General features: G+C 39.6%; 1 protein-coding gene across 4 annotated transcripts; it reads right to left on the bottom strand.

Annotated features, from left to right (window-relative positions):
- Positions 1-654: 654 nt before the first annotated feature.
- LOC123461643 (cytochrome P450 2C27-like) lies at positions 655-22,823 on the bottom strand. Of its 4 annotated transcripts, XM_045153145.1 has the most exons (10): positions 22,656-22,823; positions 18,031-18,193; positions 17,709-17,858; positions 16,330-16,490; positions 15,111-15,287; positions 10,197-10,210; positions 8,787-8,917; positions 6,071-6,258; positions 2,226-2,367; positions 655-836 (listed from the first exon to the last, which is right to left on the bottom strand). In XM_045153145.1, exons 1-10 carry the CDS (start codon positions 22,821-22,823, stop codon positions 655-657), a joined length of 1,476 nt encoding a protein of 491 aa, XP_045009080.1. The 4 variants fall into 4 exon arrangements, with proteins under 4 accessions (XP_045009080.1, XP_045009085.1, XP_045009096.1 ...); XM_045153150.1 differs by lacking the exon at positions 10,197-10,210 and having other exon boundaries at positions 8,787-8,928; XM_045153161.1 differs by lacking the exon at positions 10,197-10,210 and having other exon boundaries at positions 8,787-8,922.
- Between the last annotated feature and the right edge of the window lie 1,716 nt (positions 22,824-24,539).

Below are 24,539 nucleotides of genomic sequence, written 5' to 3'. Positions count from 1 at the left end.
AGTTTGAAATATCAAGCAAAAACAGTATTTTCAACTTTACATTTAGTTCAAAATAGCACCAAACTCAGGATATGAAAGATATCCTACATGCTTGTTGCTCCCTGTGACTTGTCTTCATGGTGTTTCTCTGCACATTGGAGCTGCTTCTAGATAGGCTCATCTTTCTCATACACAAATAATTCCAGTGATCCCATTGACACTCAAATGGCTATTCAAGCACACTCTCCTTAACACTCCCTATATTTTCATTGTATAGGTAGTCATGTCCTGTTAGGAGACTCTTTTGTGTGTGTGTAAAGAAAGATGAGAATAGTAAGACCAAAAATGTGTATTACTAAGAACTTGAAGAAGAGAAATTGTAAATTGTCATATTGATAATTTCTTATTTTACATTGAAGCTAGATTGATTACAGATTTTGATACATATTAGCACTTGCATGGTCAGTTAAAGTATTACAGAGAAATTTTTAGATGTATGTGTGCAATGATTCTAGAATTGGCACAGGAAAGGACGACTATTCCAACGGATTGTGAGGGAACGGGTATAGGTGAGAGGGGAGGGCAGGTGAAGCAATCACAAGGGGAAGGGGATGGATGATGTCATGGAGGGGATGACAGAAGGTAGCAGAGTTGTGGGTAGGCTGGCTGATAACTTTAGAGAGGAATGAAGCAGAGCTGGTAATAGGGTGGCACAGTAGCTAATCCATTGGCAACTGGGGTTGTATCGAGGTCCTTTGGGTCAACCATTGATTTCAGATTATAGTTCTGCAAAATGGTGGTCAGGAATAGAAACAGTTCCATGCGAGCCAGTCCCTCTCCTGCACAAATTCGTTTTCCTGCAAACAAAAAAATCCAACCTTATAATTACTCCTTATTCATAAGTGTGCATGTGAGATATCACGTGATGAATATGACTAATTGATGAATCACTGGATGGCTCACTGACTTAATGGTAAGTAAAGCTAGTTGGATAAATAGACAAACAGCAGACAGCTGATAACCAACCTCATATATGATGTTAATAAATATAGCATTCAAAATATTTCTAAGTCAGGTGTGTTGCCATCAACCTGCAATCAGAATACCAGGGAGGCTAAGGGAGATTATGAATTGGATAACAAAATCACATCATCAATGAAGGAGTCTCATTGGCTAGAGACACAGCACATACACTTCACATGTGGAGCTCAAATATTCAAAATATATGATTCTGAATGATGGAAGATCAGTGTACCCTGCAATCAATTCACAAATCCTTCCACTCTCACAATCCCATATTTATCTGTCAGTTTTTTTTTTTTTTTGAGACAGAGTGCAAGAGAATTGGTACCAGTGCCTCAGCCACCAAAATTGAATTCCAGATGCTTGCATCACCTAGTGGGTATGTGTGATCTTGCACTTGCATTACTTTTGTGAATCTGGCTTATGTGGGATCTGGGGAGTCAAACTTGGGTCCTTAGTCTTCATAGGCAAGTGCCTTAACCAGTGAGAAATCTACTGAGCCCCTGTCAGTTTTTTGATATGCATAATTGAGAGAGCATGTCAAGCTCCACTGATACAGTATTTTGTTAAGAATGCCTGGCAATAATATTTTCTATTCTTTAGTAGTCAACTCCTTTGAGTCACCTAAAATACCATTTATTTGAATGTTGCTTATCTCATTTTACCCTTAATTCTGAGGTATGAAGGAGAAACGGTGGTAGTTGTTTCTTTCCAAAACTTGCTTTCACAGTGAAATTCTCTCACCACACTAATTCTACTGTATTACAATGAGTTATTACTCATCTGATTTCTGAAGTGGGCTTGGGGCCCTTTAGTGTTTTCTTTGTTTTGGGAAACTTGTGTCTGCGTTAGCTGAGACTGGCAGTGACACAGTAAGATGCTATGACATCAGATTATGATGAGCTCATCTTTTTGTCATGGTGAAGAAGGTCTGAATAAAGTTTCCTTCCTAGGAATAAATCATTGGTTTTGCTGCAATGTATTTGAAAAATAATGCAAATAGCCAATACTTTAGCTTTTTCAATTTGAAAGAAATGGGTGAAGAGCTACAGCTTTGTTTTTAGGACTAACATGGAGGTTGCCTAATTAACAAGGAAAGTGTATGGGCATTAGAAGTGGTACGCCTGATGATGTAAACTAAGCAATCTTCCAGCCCCACAGAAGTCCATGTGTTAATTCCAACTAATGCCAAATGTTACCTAGAGGAAATGAATTTCTATTACCTGTGGAGAAAGGCATGAAGTAGTCACTTTTCTTAAAGTTTCCATTTCCATCAAGAAAGTGGCTGGGGTCAAACACCTCAGGGTTGGGGAATTCCTTGCTGTCATGCAGCACAGATGACAGTGATGTTAATACAGTTGTTCCCTGGAAGCAATGCACACAGATAAACCTAATTACAAAGAAGCCATGGGCTAAAAGACTTCATGCAAATCATTTAATTCAGTCGTCTGGTCCACAGAAAGGAAGTTGAATCCAAAGAAGGGCCAAGACTACATCACATCAGTTTTCATATACATGGTTACAGCTGCAAATGAAATCCTCTTTTGGAATGGACAAAGTATAGAATGTGTATGATCAGGGGCATGTGATCTATATAACTGAACTTTCCTGGGGTTACAACATGTCAAATCTCCTGTGTAGAATATTTAGTGCTTATGAGTGCCATGAGCTTTCCTTAATTTTAAAATGTACAAGAGATCTTTGTTTATAGGTTAAACTTAATTGAAAAAGTGAAAAGGATGTTAAAAATTGGAAAAAATCATCACTTTGTAGAAATTTAAATAAAGATTTTCCATTCAGGTAAAGATCACCACTAAAGCTGAAACAATTGGGTGAACGATTTAGAAAACAGCATTCTGACATGATATTAGGATACAATGCTGCATATTTTCCTTAAAAAGACATATAAAGTAGAACATCTACAGTGGAGAGGTTGTCCAGTACCACCTTATTCCATCAGGAAATTCATAAAGCCAATAATGGCATAAGATATATTAATGTCTCCTCCCTAAAGTGACCTTATATGTAGCTAATATTAAATATACACATATTTATGTGTATATGTACATATATATGGCACTATGTAATATTATTACCAAATTAATTAAGGGAATCTCATATATAGATCCCACAAAGTGATCCCATAAAATCAGCCTGAGGAATGCTTTAAATGATGGCAGTTCTGAACTCTTGAGTATATTCAAGGTACTGAGAAGAAACAAAGAAGATAAGAACTCGAACTAGCCACAGTACAATGTTGCTTATTTTTACAGCAATTCTATGAAGGGAGTGAATGGATTTTGTAGCTCACTAAACTCAAAGGAGACAAATCACATCATAAGCCACCAGCAGAGGTTTGAGGTGCTATGAACCCAGCTGATACAACAGTCCTCTCAAATAGGCATCCATATTCTGATGCAATAGAGGGAGATAAGCCATCATATCTGATTCCTCAGGCTATTTTCAATTTAGTTAGGTATTGAGATACTAACAAGTTTCATTATATTACCTTTAGAGAAAACTAAGTCATATAGTGAGAAAGTACTTTTTGGTGAAAACAGGGTAGACTGACATGATAACCCTTATACTCAATTTGTTCCTACAGACAAAGACCCATTACCACAGAGCAAGTTAATTTAATCATCTCCAACCAATGACATTATTAATCACAACCTTACCAATGAAATTATTTTTTCTTTGCAAATGCAGCTTTTTTATAAGAAATATTTTATTTATTTATTTGCAAGCATAGAGAGAGAGGGAGAAAGAGAAAGAGAAGAAGAAGAAGAAGAAGAAGAGAGAGAGAGAGAGAGAGAGAGAGAGACAGGCATGCCAGGGCTTCTAGACACTGCAAATGAACTCCAGATGCATGTACCACTTTGTACATGTGCTTTTATTTGGATACTGGGGAAATGAACCTCAGTAGTAGAGCTTTGGAGTTAAGCACCTGAACCATTAGGCAATCTCCCCAGCCCCTGAAAATGTAGCTTTCTATGTTATATTTAATGCAATAATATATACTGGCTTCTGTGAAATGGAAGAGCATGTACATAGCAACTAGCATGTTCACATAAATAAAGAATGTGTTGGAAAGCACTACAAAGCTCTACTCAAAATGGTTCTCATTACTGCAGAGCAGGGAGAATATCAGACAACTAATTTAATGGACAGATTCAATATTTGACAGTTTGTATCATATCCAATTTTGAATTAAGGACAGAAATGTTATATCCCTGACTGACCAATGGTCAGAAAATGAACATTTTCTTGGTGAAGGTATCACCTTTTGAAACTATGCATGTTTCATGTGCACTACATGGTACTTAATCCAAAATTATTTTGTGTGTTGTAGATACCATTAAGGAGACACACAAAAAGGAAGGAAATGACAAAAAGTAGCCAACATTTGGGAACATTTCTAGCTTAATTTTTTTTTTTTTTATGGTCAGATGTGTCTCAGTGTCAAAATACTGACACGACGTTTTTGTTGTTTGTTTATTTTTATTTGAGAGTGACAGACAGAGAAAGAAAGAGGCAGAGAGAGAAAGAGAGAGAGAGAGAGAGAGAGAGAATGGGTGAGCCAGGGCCTCCAGTCACTGCAAATGAACAAACTCCACATGCATGCACCCCCTTGTGCATTTGGCTAATGAGGGTCCTGGGCAATCGATCCTCAAACCGGGGTCCTTAGGCTTCACAGGAAAGGGCTTAACCACCAAGCCATCTCTCTAGCCTCTGACAAGATTTTTTGAGAAACAAAAATTATAGACTGGGGTTGAGGAGATAGCTCAGTGGTTAAAGGCATTTGCTGGCAAAAACCTAGAAACCTGGGTGCAATTGCCCCACTGCCAAGCTAGATACACAAAGTAATGTCACATGCATCTGGAGTTCATTTGCAGCAGAAAGACAGAAGGAGGCCCTGGTGGGCTCATGTCTCTCTCTCTTTCTGTTTCCCTCTCTTCCTCATTTTCTTCCTTCCCTTTCTCCCTCCCTCTCTCTGTCAGCCTGTCTTGTGGGCAGGTACAAGTAAATAAAGAAAATATTTTTTTTAATTAAAGGCCACAGTCTCTCATGGTTATAAACTGGATTTAATGAACAATATTAAGCAGTGCAAATGCAAATTTGTGTGTGTGTGTGCACACGCATTTAATACATATATTTAGTGATGGGAATCTGTTCAGAGAACACATTTGAAGTGATTTGCATATATTTTTATCAACAACATTCATATTAAATAAAAATGATCAGGGACATTTTTCTTAAACCGAGAAACAACATCTTTCAAATCTCCTTAACACATCCAATTTGATGTGAGTTTAAACTTGTCCTCCTTACTGCTGACTCTAAAGGAAGCAGGATGTCCACTCACTTCAGATCTGGCCAGTGCTTCCCTGGAAATCTTCAACCAGGGCAATAATGCCATAAACATAAATTAAGAGCACAAGTATTAGAAAAGTAGACGTAAAAAAAAATCAACCTAGAAAGCAGCTATATATAAATCTACAAATAAGTCATCAGAAGTAAATAGTAAAATTCACTAGTTTAATAATTCATAGGTCAATAAAATGATTAAATCAATTGTTTACATATGTCAGGTAAAACAGATTGTGAAGGTACGCAGCTCAGGAAAGAAAAATAAAATATGAAAAGCCATTCCACGGCTGATAAAACACTCTAAGGAAAATAAAGCAAAGTACATATAAGTTGAAAATATAAAATTAAGAATGGAACTAATAATATATAAATCCTATTTACTAATCGATAAATTCTCAGTGACAAATATTTCAGAATTTGTGGAAGTTGACAACCTAAACTTGAATTCATTTGTTATAAAGACATAAGTAAAAATTATCAAAACAATATTTGAGGCAGAACAAAGAAGATTCACTCTACTAGATACCTAATGTATGTTACAGGGTTGCAGGCTCAAACGTAAAATAGAAAAAGTCCATTCTGCAGTGAATTGTAATAACTTTGCCATCTCTCCTCCGGACTTGGTAAAGGACTGGAAACAAAATGAATTTAGAAACATCAAGAATATGAGGGGACAGCAGAGAAGAAGCAGGCTTACCTTGGGAATGAGATAGTTCCGAAACTTAATGTCACAGGTCACTGCATGGGGCAGGCTGGTGGGGATGAGGTCGATGTATCTCTGGATCTCATGCAACGTAGCGTCTGTGTAGGGCATGCGGCTCCTGTCCTGCATGCAGGGGCTCCGGTGTCGGCCAATCACATGGTCAATCTCTTCCTGGACTTTAGCTGATAGGACCAGAGAAATAATGGAATGAGAGAAAGGTGGCACATTTGTCACAACAATAAAGAGCTTCATGGGGCATGATCAAGGTGTTGAACAGCATTACAAATATAACTTGGATATCCAGAAAAACACTTGCACATTTAGAATTGCTATAATATAGGTTCAAACTAATCTCCTACTAATTAGCTATAATAAAACATCAGCATTTATTTATTGCTTAGCAAGCATAATAACTAAGATAAAAGAAGTTATTAAATGCTTTAAAAACAAAAAACACTACAAATTGCATTATCATAATCTTTGTAGATGGTTAAATAGGAATCAGATATTAAATTTGTGTCAAAATAAATTACTGACTTAAAATTTGCATATACATATAAACATATGTATTTGTGTATGCTTATACACTCTATGTGTGTGTAGGTTCAAATTATACTCCAACTATCTTCTCTACCAGCCATACGGCCCTGACTGCAACATTGGTTCTTGGCACTATTTCCTGTACTATTGGAGTTTTGTGCAGAAAATTCTTACTTAAGCCTATACCTTAGCTAAGGTCCCTTACTTTTTCATCTGGCAGTTTTAGTGTTTCGGGTTTTAGATTCAGGTCATTGATCCACTTGGAATTGATACTTGTACTGAGTGGAAGATTCAGGTATAATTTCATTTTCTGAGGTTGGATATCCACTTTTGTCAGCACCATTTGTGGAATAGACTTTTTTTTTTTCCACAGGAGGTTTTGGCACCTTTTTCAAAAATTATGTGGCCAAAGCAATTTAGAATTATTTCTAGTCCTCTGTTTCACTGGTCTTTATGTCTGATTTGATGACCTCAATAGGAAACCTTGTAGGAATTATAGGAATATAGCAGTTTTTCTTATTTCTCCATCTTCTAACATTTATGCCACATGCCATTTTCCTAGATCCTTTTATTCCTCACTCTTCAATCTAATATGGTGTGTCAAGAGTTTGATGAAGTTTTATTGGCTGTTTACTGCTGTCTTTTCTTCCTGTTCTAAAAGAAATGATTCTCATTCATAATTATACTATTGTCAATTTAGTATATATGGACACAGGACATAAAGTATGTTTCATAAATGCTGAAAAACTGAACATCCTTAAAAAAAATTATAAAGGAGCCAGATGCACCAAGTGGCACACACGTTTGGAGTTTGGTTGCAGCAGCTAGAAAGCGCTGGCTTACCCATTGGTTCTCTGTGTGTGTGTGTGTGTGTGTTTCTTTTCTTCTTGTCTCCTCTGCTTGCAAATAAATAAATGAATAGTAACATTTCTTATAAAAATCAAATTATGGAGCTGAAAAGATGGTCAGCAATCAAGGCACTCTCCTTCAAAGCCTAGCAACCTGTGCTGGAGAGATGGCTTAGCGGTTAAGCGCTCGCATATGAAGCCTATGGACCCCGGTTCAAGGCTCGGTTCCCCAGGTCCCACATTAGCCAGATGCACAAGGGGGCGCACGCGTCTGGAGTTCGTATGTAGTGGCTGGAAGCCCTGGCGCGCCCATTCTCTCTCTCTCCCTCTATCTGTCTTTCTCTCTGTGTCTGTTGCTCTCAAATCAATAAATAAAAAAAATAAATAAAAAATGAACAAAGCCTAGCAACCTAACCTGGGTTCAATTTTTCAGTACCTACTTAAAGTGTAAAGCCAGATCCACAAAATTGCTCATATACATCTGGAGTTAGTTTGCAGTGGCTAGAGGCCCTGGCATGCCCATTCTGTCTCTCTGCTTACCTTTCTTTTCTCTGTTCCTCTCTGTTTGCAATAAATAAATAAATAATAAAATATTTTTAAAAAATCAGATTATAAGTGTATTTAAACATGTACTTTATTGAATAATAAAATAATGATAAAATGCTCTATTTAAGTATGCCTTATTACTAAGTGACTATATCTTTCTCACCAATGTGAGACTGGAGACTCTCTCAAATCAACTCAGCTAACTTTAGGATTTCTAAGTACTTTAGACTTTAGTGACATAAGTTTTCATTATACCATGTTGCTTAATGAGGATGAGGAAATGTAACTACAAGAATTTATCTTCCACAAAACCCTACCTTTGGGAATAATATAAGTATCTAATCCCAGACCTATTTGTGTGGGCCATGCCTGCCATAGCTCATCTCTCCCAGGGAACCAAGACACTGGTCCAGAATTTATGTCTTTTGCTGCATCTATGGTCTAATGAAACATAAGTTTAGTGCTGGGCATGGTGGCACATGCCTTGATCCCAGCACTTAGGAGGCAGAGGTAGGTGGATCACTGTGAGGTTGAGACCACCCTGAGACTACACAGTGAATTCTAGGTCAGCCTGGGCTACAGTAAGACCCTACCTTGAAAAACAAAAAAAGAAAAAAAACACCAAAAAACCAAAACCAAAACAAAAGAACAAAACACACACACACAAAACCCATAAGTAAATGGTGAGATTTCTCTCAGACGAACACGACGTAGGACACTAGCAGCATATTTCCCACATCTCCCTGCAATTCTGCCCTCACCGTCTGTGGCCGTACCTGTGACATGTGGGTGCTTCAGCAGCAGCAGAAGACCGTATCTCAGGGTCGTGCTTGTTGTCTCGGTCCCCGCAGCAAACAAATCTATTACAGTGATTGCCAGATTTTCATGAGAAAATTCGACCGGTTGACTGGGCTTTTCCTAAGAATGATTTTATGCAATTATCTAATTAATTCCTTGCCAGTGTAATAAATTATGATGAATCTATAATATTACACAGTTATATAAAGTTTAACAACACAGAATATGAACAACACAATACTAAAACAAAATTATATACTTTTTCAGAGATGGTAGGTCAGCTGATGCAAATTTCTTTTCCTGCACCCCTATATCTTACGTGCTTAAACATTGGACTATTGAGAATCTGTATACTGATGTGTGCAATGAAATATTTTCAATTACCAAAAGACATAAACAGAAAAGTATTTTATACTTTCTCTTTAATCAAGACACATATGAAGGGCTAGAGAGGTGGCTTAGCTGTTAATGCACTTGTGTGCAAAGCCAAAGGATCCAGATTTTATTCCCTATGATCCACGTCAGCCAGATGCACAAGGTGCCACATGTGTCTGGCATTCATTTGCAGTGACTGGAGGCCCTGACACACCCATTCTCTCTCTCTCTCTCTCTCTCTCTCTCTCTCTCTCTCTCTCTCTCTCTCTGTCTCTTTCTCTCTGTCAAGTAAATGAATAAAAATATAAAAATTAAAAAAAACACATATGAAGAAATAGGCAGGGTATTTAACATTTCATTTATAAAAGTGAATGCCTATATAGTTAATATAGCACAGAAAACTGGAAGTCACTCTATTCTGCAGTCCAGATGGGAGATCACTAGAAACCAGATCTAGGGGCAGAGTGCAGGCATCAGTAGGATGTACAAACTAAGGAGAAACCAAATCATGAAGCCAAGAAACTGACACATCGTTCTGAAGTGGAAAAGGAGAGAGCCAGAGCCAAGCAGGTGCTAAACAAGGCTGAGCTGATGAATGGAACTGTTAGGTAGGTTGTAGTTTTAATCATCCAGTGAAGAGAAGATGTATAGAATATGCATTGTCTTCACGGTACTTCCTGAGCAAGAATTAAATTGATCATTCTTTTATAATCTATAGGTGCCCTGTAGTGTGTCTAATCAACTCTATTAAAAGATTACCCTTAAGCCGGACGTGGTGGCACATGCCTTTAATCCCTAGCACTCGGGAGGCAGAAATAGGAGGATTACCATGAGTTAGAGGCAACCCTTAGACTACATAGTGAGTTCCAGGTTAGTCTGGGCTAGAGCGAGACCCTACCTCAAAAAATCAAAAAAAAAAAAAAAAATAGATTACCCTTGACCATGTTTTTATTTCTTATTTTTATTACCTTATGTCTGTTGGCCACACACCTTCCCTCTCTCAGACCCACCACTGTATGTGTTGGACCTGTCCACACTGCGTCTGTCAGTGGTCAGTGTCTTCCCAATCTCCCAGAGGTCCTGTCCCCACTGCTTCGGAACCACGCCTGGATCCCTCAGGCTGCACCTACTGAGCCCACAGCCCACCTGCCATGCTCCCCTGTCTTGCATCCTTGGTGGGTTGGCCTGAAGGTTGCCTGGGCTCCCCCAATGGAAGACCCTCAACACCTGTGCTGTCTACTGGCACCCTTGTGTGTGTCCCTTGGCCAATGCCGCTGTCTCTCCCATATCAGCCAATTCCCTGATCTGGCCAGGGCTGTGGAACCCTGCAACCCTCATCACCTCTTCAACATGCCATCTCAATCACAGTGACTACTTGGGACGCCACATCAGCCCCAGAAGGAGAATACAGGAAGACCAGGCAACCATCCACCTAGGGAAACCAGTGAGTCTTTCATAACCTGCCCATCTGGGTTCAGTTGGAAAGCAAGGGCTCACTATGGACCCAGAGACACAGGAAAGATACAGCTGAGACCATGTCAAAAGGATCCCAGATCTCCAAACCCACCTTTGGTATTAAGCAACAGCCCAGAGCAGCTGGTGAACTTATGCCCTTCACAACGTGTGCGTCCCAAAATACATATCTAGCCTATTGTATTCAGACATAAAACAGGACACTCCCTGAAGACACCACAAGGGCAAACTCTTGTTTCCTCCTTAATTAAATAAGATTCACACACTATGATGGGCAGACCACAATGCAATAGGTAGGAGGTCCCTTGGTGAGCACCACCAAGCTCTGTTAGAGGGTCTTTAATGGGCATCTGCTGTGTGAAACAGAGCTCAGATGAACCTAACCGCCTTCAGCTTTTGTCAAGCACCTCCTGGAGGCATGCCATCTGTATACTCCTATGACCCAGAGGACCTGACAAACCTCAAGGCAATGAACCTGGCTTTTGCAGCCCAGCTAGCCCCAGACATATGTAAGAAAATCCAAAGGATAAATGGATTTGCAGGAAAAAATAGATCAGAACTATTAGAGATAGCCCAAAAGGCGTTTGACAATAGAGACAGCAAAGATGATCTGCTGATAAAGGAAGTAAATCGGGCCACGATGGCTGCAATGCATACTCCTGACATTTCCAATTCTGGACAAACACATGTCACATACAACAAAAATAGGAAGCCCCTGCTGCCAAACCAGTGTGCTTCCTGCAGAGAACTGGACACTGGAAAATGAATGCCCCTGTTTACGGCCACAGCTGCAGCTGCAGGTCTAGTAAAAGAAGCAGACGAGCTTACTTTGGGGCAGACTTTAGCCATAACTGCCTCTCATGCAATGGAGGCCCTACTAAGGTATATCGCCACCCGCTGCGTGTCAAATGCCCATCTCCCCCGATACCAGGCTATGCTTCTAGACAAGGACAGACTGCCCTTTGACAGATCCATGGCAGTCAATCTTTCCACCTTGCTGCCTGATGACAACCCTGAAAAAGTAGTTCATGACTGCTTGGGGATGTTGGACATCATCCACGGTACCCAACCAGTCCTGAAAGGCATGCCTCTCACTGTCAGAGCTGCCGACCGTACACGGAGGGCAGCATTTTGTCCGGGATGCAATAAGATACGCAGGGGCAGTAGTAGTTATGGGCGAAAAAGAAATTATTTGGGTGCAGGCTTTGCCAAGGACTCACCAGCCCAAAAGCAGAGATCATTGTTCTGACACAAACATTAAGGTGGGAAGAAGGCAAACAAGGGAACATGTACACAGAGAGCCACTGTGCTTTTATTAGAGCACATGTACATGGACAGATATACAAAGGGGACTTTTAACTTCACATGGAAAGACCACCAAAAACAAACAGGAAATCATTCAATGGCTAGAGGCTATCTGGCTACCAAATTATTCACTGGCCTGGACACCATAAATATAATAATACCCAGGCCCAAGTTAAGAACTTGGCTGACCAAACAGCCAGGAATATAGCCCTCAGAGAAGAGATGAACTTATACTCCTCAATGAGAGCTCACCAAAACTGTCAAGGCTGGTGGACTCTGCCAGGAAAATTTACATGCCAAAACTATTGGGGAGAATATGGTTAACTGACCTTCATCAAAAAATGCATTTATCCCCCAAGGAGACTTCAGAACTCATCTCACGCCATGTCTGGCTCTCCGGACATCGAGAGGCACTCCAAGACATCTCAGACCATTGTATGACCTGTGCACGGGCAAGCGCCAAGAAAAATCTCCTTCCACAGGGAAACAGAAGTTAAGGTACTGTGCCTGCTAAATTTTGGGGACTGGACTGTACTGAAATTAAACCAGGACTATATGGATATAAATAATTGCTGGTTTTTTGTTCGACACTCTTTCATGCTGGACAAAAGCCTTTCCAACCCAAATGGAAATGACTGAGATATTAGCTGAGAAATTAATAACAGAGATTATTCTCAGATTTGGCCCTCCCTTAATTTTGAGGTCCAACTATGGCCTGCCCTTCATGGCTAAAAGAACTCAATTAATTTCAAAGGTTCTTAACGTAAATTGGAAACTATGTTGTATGTACCATCCTCAAAGCTCAGGAAAAGTATTGAAGATGAATAGAACACTAATGGAAACTCTGACTAAATTTATCCTTGAATCTGGTGGTAGCAGTATCAATCCCCTGCCTTTTGTCCTATTGAGGAAGGCACCCAAAGAGACCACGGGAGAAGAACCCAGTTGCCAGAGATGGAAAGTGACTGAACATGGCACTTTTAAGATTAAGATTTCTAAGGTTTAACATTTTGCTACTAATCTCTCTCTTGCAGCATTGCCACAAGCTACTGCTGATGCTTTCTCCTGGTCCAGCCCAAATTAACCTTAGGTGAAATATAGGGACAAGAACTATGTATCATGTCCAACCTTTCCAATAACTTGAGATCTCTTTATTCAGATAATTGTGCTTCCATTATACAAAATCTACCTGGAAATTGTTTCTCCTGGCTCTCTCTGATGCCTGGTGGACAGGCACTAATGGTATTATACAATGCCTGTCAGTCTCCTATATTGCACATAGAGCACATTCTGTGGTTCTATATCCTTACTCTCATTCTTCCTCAAGTTTATGTTTATGACAGAAATGCAGGCCACTTACATTCACGATCACATCAGACCACCCCTGATTCAAGCGAGTTCCCATTCTAGTTCTGCTGTTGGTGGGTGCAAAAATAACAGGGTCAGCAGCCTTAAACACATCAGCACTAGTTCTGAAAGACCAAGGGTTCAAAACCCTAAGGTCTCAAGTTAAACAAGATCTAGGATTTTTAGAAAACTCAGTCTCTAGGCTGGAAAGACAGGCAGACTCATTGGCAGAAGCAGTGTTACAGAGTAAGAGAGGCCTTGACTTACTTTTCATGGAACAAGGAGGGCTATGTGTGGTTTCAGAAAAAACCTGCTGCTTCTATCAAACACTATTCAACTGGTCCCCTGGATGACCACACTTACTTCGGCTACTGCAGGTCCTCTAACATTCCCCTTGATGTTGTTCACAATTGGACCTCTGTTTTCTGATGTTTTATATATTTTGTTTCTCTCAATTTCCGGGAAGCTAGACGTGGGGTGAGAAGTCTTCTTGGGAGATAAATGCATTGTTTGATTGTCAGTTAACTATTTTCTCCCCAATAGTTTTGGCATGCAAATATACCTGGCAGAATCCATCAGCCTTGACAGTTTTGTTGAGCTCCCATTGAGGAGTATAAGTTCATCTCTTCTCCAAGGGCTATGTCCCTGGCTGTTTGGTCAGCCAATACAATACAAATCAACCCATACAATAGACAGAACTCACTGTTCCCTATCAAGGATTTGAAGGGGACACATAAGACAAGGGTGGAATGATGAACAAGCGTGGAATCTGACTCCGTGTTAGAGTAAGAAGCCATTTTATTGTTAAAACAAGGAAAGTTTTGTCTCTGCTTACTATAAAATTTAAGTTTCTGTTAGGTCTAACTGGACGTTGACTACCTGCCTAGAACTCCCAACCCCTGGAGCTTCCTAGAACTCCTCACTCTGGCAATGCCTTGCCTCATACTCTCCCAAGATGTCAAGTAATTGTGAACTGCTATTTCCTTCTGTATTTTGCTTGCCAAGTTCCCTATTGGAAATCTCTCAACCTTACAGTTTGTGAATTATAACAACCTGCCTTCTCTCTTGCTCAGGGCTGCTGTCTTGAGCTCTGCCTTTGGGTGAGACAGCCAGCGGGCCAACTTCTGGGTTCACCATACAACTTGCTTCAGTTTGACCAAATATTTAAGTCTGTGCTCTCTTCTTTGCATCATGGGTTTAAAAATGGGGAACAGTCTTTGAAATAAACTGTACAGTAACTACACAGTTCATGCTGACTGTAGACATCCATTCCCAACCTGCTATTTGTGCAAATGCATTTGAAGCTACACTCAATTAGGGCTTCATGATTTCACCTACCTTTCCCACAGTGCTTCTCTACTTAGACCACTCAGTCCACCTGCAATTCCCTCTCTTATCTACCACTGCAAGCGCTCTCAGGGCAACTGTAATCTATAGGACATGCAAGGAACCCACGCTGGTTACTTTTCTTTTCCATTCTGCCACAGTGTGTAATGATGACGTCAGTCTTCAATAGCATAGGATAGGTTATGATTTGTGACTAGTTTGATAATCGCTCTCATTTTACCTGTGCACTGTATTTGGATTCATGTGCTATATTTTTAACTTAAACATTATTGTGTCCTAATTATTAAATTAACTTTATATTCCAGGATATATAGTACAGATCAACACACTTAACAGATACTTATAGAGACTTTCAAGCATCATTGCCCTAATGAGACATTTTCCTAAATTCATAACAATTTAATGAACCATGAATCTCAAGAAATCAAATAAATGAGATGACATTTGTATTTTACCTGCATTCCTTTCATTAGGAAATAATCAATAAAGTCCCGGGGATTTTTAGTGTCCAGGGATTCTTGGTGTTCTTCTATTTTCTTCAAAACATAATTTTTAACATAATCATAATTTTTAAATACTGTGTTATGACTTCCTGGAAAGTAATTAATGAGACCAGGAAAATTATTGTAGACCTACAAGACAAAAATGATAGTTTATTAAATGAAAAATGCATTTATAATCTATTATAATCCCGATTTATATTTATACTTCTAGATATGAGCATAAAATGGAATCCACCTTAAGAGAGAAGGTTGTATTGTTTTTATCTAGCTATTCTCCACACTGTTGAAAGGATTCAAGGGGGGGAAATTCTATTCAGACAATAAAATGTGCTGATTTCCATACTCAGGCCTCAATTTTGTAGTATAAATCATGTTATATCATCATTTCTATAAATTCTCACCAACCAGCATGAAATATGAATGATATAAAGCACCACCATCCCAAATTCGGTGATGACAGCAAAAGTTCCTTGAATAACCTGTCTCAGAGCAGAAGGCATTATCTGCAACCAGCTTCTGATTAAGAATGTGTATTTTGGAAGGGGTGGGGCTCAAAGATGCCTTGAAACCTGTACCTGGGTAGTTAGAACTTATTTATGGTCATAAGTTGATTATTTAGATGGCAAACAGGAGATTCCAATTTTGCATAGGAACAAACTTCAGATTTTATTGTCCGCAAGTTATAAAACCCATCATTTTGCCATTCCTAACACAATTACCTCGTCAACTAGGATCCCAGCTAAAGCATCAAACACCCTACACTACACAGCACATCCTGTAGGTTTTTATTGTTCCAAATATTCTTTCTCCTAAAGGAGAATATCCACTTCCTAGTCTAGGTATGACTGCCGCGTAAAATAATGACGTGTGTAGGAGTTGACAGGAAAAACAACCCTGTGGTTAGTGGATGGCATCCTTCTGGAAGTGAATAAAGAACTTTGTACAAAAAGTCCCATGGGAGTCAATGGGGCAACCAATGGGTAAGGAACTAATGGACTTAAACCAACCTAGTATTTGAGCACTTCTATTGCCCTAGTTGTAAAGCAAAGGGCTTAATCATCCTTCCTAGATAACAGGATTGTGCTGTCCAATACATGGTCCAGGTAGAATTTAGGCTTGACAGAAAAAAAAGACTGCTTTTTCAAAATGGCGGGGGAGATATTCACATTACCTGCATCCATGGTGAGCTTATAATGCTGATATTCTCATTAACTTTTTGAATCAGCTTAAGAAAATCCTGGTCTTTATAATCAAAACGATTCTGAAAAATAATGGAGCAGATCACGTTGCAAGGAGCACAGCTCAAAATAAAGGTGGGGTCACAGGGTAAGCCTAAAGAGTGGAAGAAGTTTTAAAATGTTATTAGAATGTACAGTGAAGGTATTTTTCTTTTTTATTCAGTAAAAGTACATTAGAAAAATTAAGCAATATCATACATACAAATCTCTGTAACAGCCAAATATTTAGTATTTAGAATCAGTTGTTTGTCCTTCTACCTGAGTTGGTCTACAACATAACTAGTTAAATACTCATTATACACATCTATTATATTAACTTATATGACATTCACATTAGCTTTTTGCTATATTTTAAGAGAAAGAAGATGGTTATAAACTCAAAATTTCAAGAATTGAGAGCAGAATTGCTTTATCTGCAAAGCCTTTAGACTATATAACCTTGAGATAGAAATGAAGAGATTATTGAAGACCTGAAAATTCTTTACACATAATACCAATTGAAAGAATCACATATTAAACGAGTAAAGGGAAAATGAAAGGAGACATTGGGGTTGTATTCAAGTACTAGAGGGAACAATTGTGAAAAACAGAATGCTTGTAGAAACATAATGTTGAGAACAGTAAGTACCATGTGGATTATTTTATATATATAAATAAAAGTTTGCATTTAAAACATAAGTCCCACTGGGGTAAAGAAAACAAGAAACATAATAAATGGAGATTGCCTTTTCTTAATGTGTAAAATTGGTTAGTTAGAAAGTTCATATTTCTAATTTTTAATGTATATAGGACATGGACGTAGAAGAAAATCTGTGGAGCAGTGAATGTCAATAATGGGAGGGTGACAGGAAATGAGAGCAGGCAGCTATAGTCCATGTAAGTGATATAATTATGAAAAATATCTATAATAAGACCATCAGTATGTACAATGAATATAAGCCAATAATTTTTTTAAATGTAAAATTCATTAATCATAGTCATGGCTTTAAATAAACTTGGATACATCACACACAGAAGAGTAGTTTAACAAAGTGAGGTCAAGTCTTATCTGGCTTGTGCTTCTTAAGTGTTGAAGGTGTCATGCTCCAAGTTCATCAACTATTCTCTGATGAAACAATAGGAAATAGGAACACTACATTTGCACTAAGGGGAATACTGTTGGCTAACTCATCGAAACATTAACATAAAATCCATGTTGATGATTTCCAATTTGAACATGAAAGAATCAAAAGGAGGTAGAGCAAGCTCAATAGATCTTTCATACCCATACCTAGAGCAGAATGTAAATGTCAGAATATGAAGCTACACCCACCATTGGTTTTTCTCAACTCTTCCACAAGACACTGGGCTTCCTCTTGCACACGGTCTTCAATGGTCCTTTTCCCCATCCCCAGAATCCGCAGGGTCGTGAGTGAGAAGCGCCTTATCTCTTTCCATCTCTTTCCATTGCTGAAAATGAGGCCTGAACAAATGAGAGCACAGGCTAGAAAGGAGATGGAGATCTCAGGGAAGGAAGTGGGAACTAACGAGTGGCAGCCATACAGAGGGCTGATGACTAAGTCAAGGCTTGACTTTCCATTTTTCCTGTCCCATTAAGTACTTCACAACACACACAAACACACACACGTACATACCAAAATCTTTACTAGTTTTTTCAGTCACTGGCATGTATCCTCTTGCAGAAAAATCCTCCGCATGATCAATCAGGGCTTCCTTCACTGCTTCATATCCATGTAACACAACAGCGGGATGCCTGCCTATGTACAGAGTGAACACAGGGCCATAGACCTTTGAGAACTAGAAAAAGAAGGAAAATCTAAATTAGTAAATGAGTCAATTATCCCCCATTGAGTGGGCATGATATGGGTCGATTATCTTTTTACTTTAAGCGTTTTCATTCAGGCATAGAAAGCTGAGGGTTTGCATCACATGACAGTGATGATCACTTAAGGATCCACAGTGAGCCATGCATTGGCCTCTGGCAGTTGATGAGTGGATTTCAATTAATAATCATATCACATCATTCAGCAGGTACTTGTTATGTTTTGCAACAAAGGAAACATAAAGGAAAATTGCAATATTAATTTCCAGGGTCTTATGGCTTGTTAGAAGATTCACATTACAACTTCTGATTATTCAGTATTTATGATTGAGTAACTAGACATTACTCTCCATATCTCTTCCATACTCAAAATGAAATTAGTATACACATAAATATTGTGCAATCCTGGTATGAAGACCCTGGAAGCCCTCTAAATCTCAAATCTAAAGTTTTAAATCACCACAAATGATTGTAATGCCCAGCAGGTGTGTGGGTGACTGCTGTTACACACACAGAGCAAGCACCTCAGATGTTGCCATGGAACATTCATTATCTCTTGGGCAAACAATTCCTGATACTTCAGTGCGCTTACCTCAGGCTTAGGTTTTGTGTATAGAATAGAAATGGATTGGAGATCACCAAATGTTCCCTAACTCATTGTTTCCTACTTCCATTTCTTGTATTACTCCATGTCCACCAGGATTTTATTGACCTTAGGGATAATTCCTATGAACAAGTAGAAGAATGGCAGAGCAACCCAAAGTTCTCATCCTTCTACAGATAAGTGCATGGAGCACTAGAAGCCCACATATAAGTGCACACACCATGCACTAACACCCATACACCACATCACACATTCACACACATGCAATAAAACCCAAAAAGAATAAGCAGAAGCATCCACAACTTCTGAACTTTAGGATTTTGATTATAATGTTCCTCCACCACAAATCTCATTGCTCTTCAATCTCTGATGAGGATAACCTAAGAAGTAGAAGGTACATAAATTTTTCAGGAGTCTTACTGATTAGTCATTGTTATGGAGTCAGGTGAACAGGGAAAGCATTGGCTGGAGCAGCAAACACACATCCTTTTTTTAATCAATGCACCAGCAACCTCTTGGTAACTTGGGACCTCTCACCTACACTGAGCTACATATATATATATATATATATATATATATATATATATATATATATATATACACATACCCTCTGCTACAAACAAAAAGCAAGTTCTTCCTTTCTCTCATACCCTTAAGTGAACATGATTGTGGTCAATACCTAGCCAAATATGTTCTTAGATCTGGGATCAGAACAGCAGGGGTCTGTCCAGACTGGACTGGTTTTGAGTACAGGCAGCAAATGCAAACTGTGTGCTCTAAGTAAAATTTTAAGAGAAATTTCTATGTATCATTTTTTGCTATAAGTACAGCTTAATGGACTATTCTGGTCAGAGTTGAAAGACCCAAATGCAGTAAGAGCTATTGTCTGTGAGGTTTGACTTATGAGGATGACAAAGAGCTTTGCTTGGACTGGATTAGCAGTTTGTGTGAGGCTTGCTGTTATGCCTGTGTCCTGAGAAGATGTGCAGGGTTGCTTTGCATAGAAATGAACTTGTGTGAGCAGAGAGAGATGGCACAGAAAGAAATCTTTAGGCAGAAACTGCTGCCTATTCAGCTGCAATTGAGAGATTACAATCTTTGAGATTGGGCCAGCTGACCTGCATTGGGGCAACAGGAAGAATGTAGACTCTTTTGAAGGGGCTTGAGTGCTCAAGGAGTGTCTTGTTCTTCAAAGTCTGCTTTATTCCCCCCCTGGATTAACAAGTTGGCACCCTAACTGGTATTGTGGAGTATAAGAAATGCAGGAAAGAGAGGGTCATTGTGCTTGCAACACAGTCTTATGTTTTGGAAATGGCCATGGGCAGTGTGAAGCAGGTTTGCTGGATGCCTGCATGGCGACCCTATGGGGCCATGAGGATGAACTGTGGATTGCAGTGGAAACCCAGTGGAGATGCCAGGACCACGAGATGGCTGCTAAGAAGAGCTGCCAGTCCTGGATAAAATTTTCTAGGACTGTGAGTAGCCTAGCTGGAGAGGCAGATTGGAAGTCCTGAGACTTGTTGCTGGTTAGTTATTGGACTGGGAGATTGGTCACTAACTAGAGTTGTTGGACTTGGAGCTACAGAGTTTGGTGTTTGCCCTATTTAAATCATGTATTATTTGAGTATTTCTTTGCTATGCCCAATGCCACCTTTTGCAGTGTGAATGTTTATGCTGTGCAATTATAGGTTTGGGGGATTTTTTGGTGTTATGGCTCAGTTAAAAGATCTTGGACTATGGGGATGTTTGAACATCATTGGGATTGATAACAATTATGGGGACATTTAAAGTTGGACTGAATGCATTGTATTTTACATCATGTATGGATATCAGTTTATTGGGGCCAGGAGAAGAATGTGGTGGTTTGAGCCAGGTGTCCTCCATAAACTTAGTTATTGTGAATGCTAGGTTCCCAGCTGATGGAGATTTCGGAATTAATGTCTCCTGGAGGGAGTGTATTGTGGGGGGTGAGCTGATGGGTGTTATAGCCAGTGTTCCTATGCCAATGTTTGGCACACTGTCCTGTTCCTGTTATCTACCTTATATGGGCCAGGGGGTGATGTCCGTCCTCTGCTCATGCCATCATTTTCCTCTCCTATCGTGGAGCTTCCCCTTGCACCTGTAAGCCAAAATAAGCCTCTTTTTCCCATAAGCTGCTCTTGCTTGGGTGATTTCTACCAGCAATGTGAACCTGACTGCAGCAGATGCCTAAGAAGATCTTCCTAGCCACCAAGAGAGAGCACTACTGTCACCACTAAGACACAACTCACTTTAGGTTAAGGGGAGTCATGCTTATACCTCATGAGGAATGCTGGATTTGTCACTAAATGTGGAAAGGCTCATTATCAAAATATCAAAATTCTTTGAAGGCTGATTCCTTCGAAAGTCTAGGTAACAGTCTTTCATCTCAAGACTGAGAAAAGTCAATATTGTTTTTCTTCCTTCCTTCCTTCCTTCTTCCTTTCCTTCCTTCCTCTGATAGTGCCCCTCCTCACTCTAATTCTCTTGCTTACTTTTGGACTTCCTCTTTTCACTAAACTCATCTATTTTCTCCCCAGAGTCCAGTTAATTTAATTGTAAACTGCCCTCCACCAACAGCTGCCAAGCTGAACAACAAAGCAAAATGTTCTTGTAAGGCATGGCCAAAGACCAAATCAGGGGTTCAGCTGACCAAGAGATTCCTAGAACACTCTGAAGGAGCCCTGGAAGTGTAGAAGCTTTAGGGAGTTAGTATGAGAGATTATTTCTGTCCTGCTAGGTCTAGCCTCTACTCAACATGAAGCAGTTCTAACAAGACTAAACTTTTGCCATCAGCTCCCCCTAAGGAATTGATGAGTGGGCTGGAGAGATGCGTTACTTAAGGTGCTTGCCTGCAAAGACAAAGGACCCAGGTTCAATTCCCTAGGACCTACATAAGCCAGATTAACTGGATGGCACGTTTATCTGGAGTTCAATTGCAGTGGCTGGAGGCCCTGGCATGACAATCTCTTTCTCTCTCTCAAATAAAATTAAAATAAAAAGAATTCAGGATAAAGGTCTCTCATGGGGAAATTGAGACAGGAAAACCTAGGGAATACTTTATTAACCCAGGACATTAAAAACATACCCTTCTCCCTATTAGAGCTCTGAGACTGCAACCTGTACTGAGCTGTACATACATGCTGCTCTGAACTATGAATTACTTTTCACCAACATATAGCAGCCATTGACTGCGATCATTACCTACTCTAATATTTTCTTAGAAGGATGGGGATCTAAACAGGAGAAGGCTCTCCAGCCTGGAATGTCTTGGAGTGCATGGGCGATAAGCCAAACTATGTTCTCTAGGTGAATTTTCATTGAGAAGTTTCTATTTATTATCTCATCCTTATGTATAAGTGTGCATATGTATGATTAAGCTTGGATGCAACATGGGAAGGAACATGAACTTTAGATAAAAAATGTTACATGGCCAAAACCGACCAATGAAGCCAGAGGACATCCCAAATTACATCCCTAGCAATTGATCTCTCCTCCCCTACGGGTCCTATGTGAAGAAGCCTAAGTTTACTACCTGTTTTGTTGAGTGTGCCCAACTAAGAAGCCCGCTGCCCCTTTGGCAGTGTATCTCAAACCTCTTAGCATTCCTTTGCTTTAAATAAAGTTCCTGGCTGCTGATCTACTTACATGTGCCTTTCTTGCGTTCTTTGAGTAAGACACCAAGAACCTGGAAATAATCAGCGATCACCAGTGTGCTACATATTAATACTGCCTCAAGCACTTGATTATTATTTAAAAGAAGGTTCCATTTTTCTCCCTTTTGAAGCTATATAGAGGAATAAAAACATACTTACATTGGTCAAGGATTGACGGATGTCCTTAATGTCAATCTGCAAGAAATTTCCAAGAATTGGCAGAGGAGTGGGGCCAGGAGGGAGCTTCCCTCTCCCAGACCTCTGTCTCCAGAGAGAAAGGAGAAGCAGACAGGAGAGGCTGAGCACCAGAACCACAAACGGATCCATGGGAGCCTCCTCTGCTTACAGAGATAGCTGTGAGCTTGCAGTCCAAAGCTTGTACAATGCCACCTGCTGAATTAATATCCAGCTCTTTGGTGCAGTGACCTTTGAACTAGATACACTTTAATCTCACATCTGAGTGAACTTTGTCCCAATAATGGACAAAAATAAGGTGTTCCTTACCCTTTGTTATTCGTGACTTAGTATTTACACTTAGAATGAGCATCAATGTTTTCATGTGTAGCCATTCTGAGGAGGCAGAAAGATTAATGAAATGATGCAAGAAAGATCCTCAAAATTCTAGATGGTGGGCTGGAGAGATGGCGTAGCGGTTAAGCGCTTGCCTGTGAAGCCTAAGGACCCCGGTTCGAGGCTCGGTTCCCCAGGTCCCACGTTAGCCAGATGCACAAGGGGGCGCATGCATCTGGAGTTCGTTTGCAGAGGCCAGAAGCCCTGGCGCGCCCATTCTCTCTCTCTCCCTCTACCTGTCTTTCTCTCTGTGTCTGTCGCTCTCAAATAAATAAATAAATAAAAATTTAAAAAAAAAGTCTCTAAAAAAAAAATTCTAGATGGTCAGAAAGTTTAGTGAACAGTTGGGAAATTGTGACTGTGGATATATTTACATTTTGTAAGTTCAATGAGTTATCTTAATTTTTAAACACAAAAATGTCATGATGGAGCCCAGGCTAGCTACCAACTTATGGTTCTCCTGCTGAAGCTTCCTAAGTGCTAATATTATTCATGTTCACCACCATGCTCATGTTTAATGGATATCGTGTACATGTGCCACCATGCCCAAACTTAATGTGTAATTAAAAGCTTTCTTTGCTTTTTTAGGCATTTCTCTCTCTCTCTCTCTCTCTGTTTTTCTTTTGCAGACAAGGCCTCATGTATCCCAGGGCAGTCTCAAATGCACAATGTAGCAATATACAACATTGAATTTCTGACCATCCTTCGTCTACTTCTCAAATGCTGGGAATACAGGTGTGATCACATACCAAATTTATGCTGTGCTGAAGATCAGATCTAGAGCCTGGTACTTGTTTGGTGATCACTCTACTACTGAGCTACATTTTTAGCCCCTGGATAAATAGTCTCAATAGTGAAAGCCTTCCAACTACTTCATCTTAAATAACCTTTCATATGTTAAGTTCTTAGATAAAGTTGCTTGCTTGCCAAAGCACAGCAATCAATTATGGAAGACAAAATTATTTTGATTCTTCTAGTGGTGAAAGGGCAAGCAGGAGAACTGTCAGTATTACACATCTCATAAATGAAAGGATTTGGAATCCATTTGGGTCTTCTCACAGTCATAGGTGGGTTCAGTCAGTCTTTACAACAGCTTCTTAAGGAAAAACTTCCTTAGTTTAATCTTCCCATCAACACAGAGGTAAAAGTGGCTCAGTATCACTGTGTGTAGAAACAATTTCCTAGTGAGAGCATGAGAAACTATGGCTTTTCTGCTGTTTAGTCTGCTGTATGTGTTGCTTCTGTCTGATCATTGTCAAGAATAAAAACTAAATTATGGAAATTAATTTCAGACAATTACAGACAGAGAAATAGCTTTGGATGTAAAACATCACAGTCAGCGGATATTAAAATCATAATTCAGGGCTAGAGAGATGGTTTAGCAATTAGGTGTCTGCCTGGGAGGCCTAAGGAGCCAAGTTAGAGTCCCACATAAGGCAGATGCACAAGGTGGCACATGCATCTATACTTTGT

Source organism: Jaculus jaculus, chromosome 1 (genome assembly GCF_020740685.1).
Source record: "Jaculus jaculus isolate mJacJac1 chromosome 1, mJacJac1.mat.Y.cur, whole genome shotgun sequence".
NCBI lineage: Eukaryota > Metazoa > Chordata > Mammalia > Rodentia > Dipodidae > Jaculus > Jaculus jaculus.
Note: the sequence above shows the minus strand (reverse complement) of the source record. Positions and strands in the feature narration are given on the sequence as shown.